This window comes from Anopheles darlingi, chromosome X, assembly GCF_943734745.1.
Source record: "Anopheles darlingi chromosome X, idAnoDarlMG_H_01, whole genome shotgun sequence".
Taxonomy (NCBI): domain Eukaryota; kingdom Metazoa; phylum Arthropoda; class Insecta; order Diptera; family Culicidae; genus Anopheles; species Anopheles darlingi.
Window position 1 is genome coordinate 7,713,871 of NC_064873.1, and position 5,000 is coordinate 7,718,870.

Sequence of the window (5,000 nt, forward strand, 5' to 3'; positions counted from 1 at the left end):
AACGCCGCCTCCGCCGCCACCGCCGCCACCGCCGCCGGCCACGCCATCTTGCGCGATGTTATTTATAATATTTACATTTCTATTGAATTGTACTCTCTTGGTCGCCTTCCTTCCTCCCTTTGGCTTGCCGGCCGGGTTTGTCGAGGGTTTGACGTTGACGTCGAGGCTTACTGTCGGCGATCGAGGCGCGAGCGATGGCTGTGGTTGCTTCGTCCGCCGCCCTGTGCTGCTGCTGCTGCTGCTACTGTTGTTGTTGTTGTTGTTGTTGCTATTGCTGCTGGTGCTGGCGGTACGTGGCTTCGCAATTGTCGGATCCGCCGGATGAAATCTTTAGGAAGTGGATGGAAAAGAGAAAGAGAGAAAGAGAAAGAGGAAGATGGAAGTGGCGTATTGTATTAATGGAATCAACTCCAGCGCTAGGGCCCTTACCCGTTCACTGGCAGTGTGTCCTTCTTCCAGCAGCTACCCTCGGCCAGCTTGAGCAGAAAGGACACGAACTCTACGTCGTTCTTGAAGAGCAGCGCGTTCCGCAGCGTGTCCCACTTCTCGGCGTTCTTCGTGCCGATGTAGATGTTCTTGCTGAACTGCTGGTGGCGATACTTCCGCGTCCGGCCACCTTCGGTGCCACCGGCGGCGCTGTTGGCCGGACCGCTGGCTGCCATGCTGGCTGGTAGCGACGGCAGTGACGATGGTTGAGGGGGAGGAGGCGGTGGTGGTGGTGGTGGTAATGGTGGTGCCAGCTCGCCGACCGCTTGCCGTCGGTCCGCGGGCATGCATGCATAGCCGCCAACGCCGCTGCCACTGCCGGCGCTAGCACTGGTGGTGGTGGTGGTGGTGATCGGGTGTTCCGGGTTTGGGTTTGGGTTTGGCGGCCGCCGCCCTGCACCATCGCTGTGGCCGCCACCGGCAACGTCATGCGAGACCTCCTTGCCGCCACCGTCACAGGAGGACGCAAAGAAGGACGAGGTGGAAGAGGCAGCCGAGGCGGCGGACGAGGAGCAGGAAGAGTTGGAACCGCCGCCGCCCTCGGCTATGATGTGGTGGCGCCCGACGACGATGCCCGTGCTCTGTGCCAGTGAGCCCACCCCACCACTACTGTCACCCCCAGCCGCCTCAGCACCCCCAGCACCAGCACCACTAGCACCGGTAACAGCACCGGCACTAGCACCAGCAAACTGTCTGCGTCTGGTGCTGCTGTTGCTACTGCTGCTGCTGCTACTGCTGCTACTGCTGCTGCTGCTACTACTGCTGCTGCTGCTGCTGCTGCTGCTGCTGGTACTGCTGTTGCTGTTGCTGTTGCCGGTAATGGCGGTGATGGCGGTGTTGCTGACGCTGACGTTCGCTGTCTTGGTGAGGTTCGCTATCGCAGAAGGTAGGTCGCTGTCACTGTCCAGAACTTTTGGCATTTTTTTCGCCCCCGAAACTGTGCTGTTGCTGCTCCCGTTGCTGCTGTTGCTCCCGTTGCTGCTGCTGCTGCTGTCGTCGCCACCGTACGTCCGTTGGCCTTCACACTCCGCTCTCCGAGTGTAGCCCAGAGACCAGGCCCGTTGACTGCCCGTTGGCCAGCGCTTCCTTATGTAACATTCGGAACAGTGCTCCGTGTCCGTCCCCGTAGAACAGCCCCGAACACTGCGGCCACATACCCTGCGGCCCACCCTTCCCTCTTCTCGCTCTCTCTTTCTCTTTCTCTCTCCTTCTCCCTCTCTCTTCTCTCTCTAGATAACTCCTGCTCTTTCTCTTTCTCTCTCCTTGTTTTTTTTTTCTTTCACTCACTATCGGATTCACTCCGTTGGACTGTTTGCCTCGGACTGTGCGCGTTCTGCACGCTCCCACAAGGATTCTGGGACTCAGGGCAGCTGCCCGTCACCGTGACACTGTTTTCACGCGCACGCACCCGTCCCAATCCACCTCATCCTCCGCTCACGTTAATAGTAAGCCCCCTCCCCCCGTCTACACCAGTCACCATCACTAGCAAGCGACCGCAGCATCAGCTTCATCATCTGCATCAGCATCCTTTATATGAAGCGCTGCAATCCCGTCATCGGTAGGCTACCAGTTTGGGCCACTCCAGCACTCTCCAAAAACTGTCCACTGGCACACTGTCCCCCTAGCGGCGGCCTACTCCTCTTCTCGCCTTGGCTTCGCTCGGCCGCCCTGGATGTTAGCCTCTCATCCGGAGTTCCACAACCATCACCTGAATTTTGCACGCAGTCCGCGCTCCCGTCGCACCGTCGCTACGAACCGAACCTGATCCGAGACCTTCCGTCCGTTCGTCCGTTCGTCCGAGTATGTCCGTGGTGAAGGGGCCCCTGTCTAGGCTGTCGAATGGGCTACTTCCTAGAGGTTCCTAGTTTTCTCGCGCTACTGGATTGGGCGGCGGCAGTGGTCCGGGGGAGCACACATTGTTACCCACACAATGCACACACACACACACACACACACACAGACAGGCGCACAAACTCACGCACGTACGCGGAGGAGCCATACGCGGATATCGCGTTCCTCGCGCGACACCTTTAACTTTGCAGTGAGCAGCCTGACCGGAGCGCACGGTTCCGAGAGCTCCCCACGAAATCGTTCATCTTTAATTTTTGCTCGCGCGCCCGCTCGCCTACTCCGCTACTCAATCCCCCTTATCGCATCCGCTCGCTCACGCACGCTCTCTTCTCTCTCTCTCTCTCTTTGCATCCCCCCATCCCCCCTTCCTCGCAACCTTTACCTTTCGCTCACTCTCTATGCAGAATCCGTTATCCTTTTAGTCATCCTTTGCACGCTCTCGCTCCTTCGCTCTCTCTTTCTCTCTCGCTCGCTCGTGCATTTTCCGAAGAAAGTAGGCTCCTGGACCCTCCTGGGGATGGCACCTCACTGACACACACGAGCGTCATCCTCGTGAGTGCTGGGTGTGTCTGTGTGTGTGCGTGCGCGTTACAGTGTATTTTCCTCCGCTGGTCATGCGTCATCTTTTTCACATGGTGGAGTTTTCCAACTCAACACCTCTACTGTGTATTGCCGCTATTCCCACCCGCTCCGCCACGCTATATTTTCCTCTTTCGCTATCTCTCTCTCTCTCTCTCTCTGTGTTTTGTGTTGTATGGAAATGTTTCGCTTTCCCACCACAGCACACGCATACAGACAAAAGCACGCGCGCGCGCGCGCACGCAACAACAGGATCCTCTGTGGCTACTCATTACTGAACATCCTTCCACCTCCTTTACCTACTCCGTTGGCCTTTTTCGCTTCTCGCAGTAGTCGATTGTAGGCGTTCCGCGACACACCTCTGCCTGGGTGTGCGTGTGTGCGCCCGTTGGGGCGACTGGGCGGGTAGGTATGTGTGAGTACAAACGGACGGGCAAGGAATGTACTAGAGAAAAGTGGAAAATTGAGTGAGCAAGAGAGCGAGCGAGAGAGTGGCGCGATTTGCGCTGTCGGATGTCCTTGCTGGCTGCCGCCTGGCGCGCCTGACAGAAGAACTGCTTTGCTATAAACTAAACAACCACAGAATAGAAATAACGAAAACACACACAATATACTAGAATAAAGAAAAGGACGATCGAAAGGAGAAACGCTCAATGCTTGAGCTCGATGTGGGGCATGGTTGGGAGGAATTGTTTATTCTAAAAATTGTCGCACTCTCTCGCGCTCGCATTTGCCAAGCGCTGTGTAGCTATGTATATTTATGTAGATACATACACACACTATATATGTCACAGTTTAGCTAACTAGGTACAATCATAATATTATGATTTACCTGTACCCGCCACACCAACAAGCAACGAACGACGAGCATGTCTGTATGTGAGAGTGTACGTCTTCTATTTTTCCTATCCTTATACAAATAGACGAATGCGCACGTTGCTTGCTTCTGCAAGTCTGCAAGTTCGCGCTGGAAGACGGGACGAACGGGAGATGGGGTAACATCCGCTAGAGAAAAGAAAAAACAACAAAAGCCAGGAAACAATCTTGAGCCGAGTGTAGCGCTGCCGGACAGGGGCTGGTCATCAGGGAATGGCTGCGACCTCCTCAGCACCGGCCAGTCCGCCATGAGTAGTGCCAGGCATCTACTCGACAGGTTCTGGTGATGGTGACGTCACTGGTTAGCGATTCTAGCTCCGCATGTGCTCACCATCCAAATCGTTAGCACAATACACTTTACACTGTTGACTGTTGTTCCCTTTTCCCCATCGACGGAAAATCCGACCGATACGTGATACTCACACGGGTAGACGCACGGTAGTAGATCAGCGCTGGTTAGAGTTATGGCCGCTGCATGGTGGTTATGGCCGCAGCAGGATAGTACCTAGCACATTGAGATTAGGAACCCATGCGAGCGCTTACCAGCGAAACGAGGAGATGGTGTGTCGGGGGATGGATAATTGAGATGCCATCTAGAGAATGTTGTGTGCAGTCAAAGCTTTATTAATGTTAGTATTATCATTAGTATCATTATTATTAATTTCATTATTATTAGCGTAATGGTATTATTATTAGTATTATTAGTATTATCAGTAGTAGTATTAGTGTTATTATTAAGTTACTTGCAATACGTTTGCTGAGTTGCTCTCTTTCTCTCTTTTTTCTGTTTTTCCTTCTCTCTCACTGTCTCTCCCCCTGCTCTCTCTCTTTCTCTTTCTCTTTCTATCTCTTTCTATCTTTGTCTCTCTTTCTGCCTTTTCCTGTCTCTGTTGCCTCGTTACGAATATATTCCTTTGCGCTCGAGTTGTGTGATTGTGCCACTCTACATTTCTGCATACCATATCAGTTTTTTTACACACATCAACATCATCTTCATAAACAAATATGCGCGGTTGCAGATTGCCGCAGATTCTTCGATACATAATAAACAATTAAGGACAATCTGGCTGTGCAATCTTCTTCGCTTTCTCGCTCTCTTTCTTTCTTACACACACTCTCTGTTTCTGTCTCTCTCTCTCTTGTTTTTTTTCCTTCTGTCTTTTCCTATCTCTTTCACTGCCGCTCAATTTCTTTCTGTCTATCTCTCT

At 53.3% G+C, this 5,000-nt stretch overlaps 3 protein-coding genes across 3 annotated transcripts in view; 1 reads left to right on the forward strand and 2 right to left on the reverse strand.

The window, feature by feature from the left end:
* LOC125959033 (uncharacterized) overlaps positions 1–1,672 on the reverse strand; it is a 9,369-nt gene extending 7,697 nt beyond the window's left edge. The window contains exons 1-2 of the mRNA XM_049691751.1: positions 430–1,672; positions 1–328 (exon numbers count right to left, since the gene is read on the reverse strand). The exon at positions 1–328 is cut by the window's left edge and continues 263 nt beyond it. Coding sequence (XP_049547708.1) covers positions 1–328; positions 430–1,406 — 1,305 coding nt within the window. The 5' untranslated portion in view covers positions 1,407–1,672. The remainder of the gene's footprint in view (positions 329–429) is intronic.
* Positions 1–5,000, forward strand: part of LOC125953395 (uncharacterized) — a 34,517-nt gene that overhangs the window by 9,950 nt on the left and 19,567 nt on the right. The window lies entirely within an intron of this gene.
* LOC125959036 (uncharacterized) overlaps positions 4,844–5,000 on the reverse strand; it is a 29,809-nt gene continuing 29,652 nt past the window's right edge. The window contains exon 11 of the mRNA XM_049691765.1: positions 4,844–5,000. This exon is cut by the window's right edge and continues 1,140 nt beyond it. The gene's annotated coding sequence lies outside the window, so the exon portion shown is untranslated.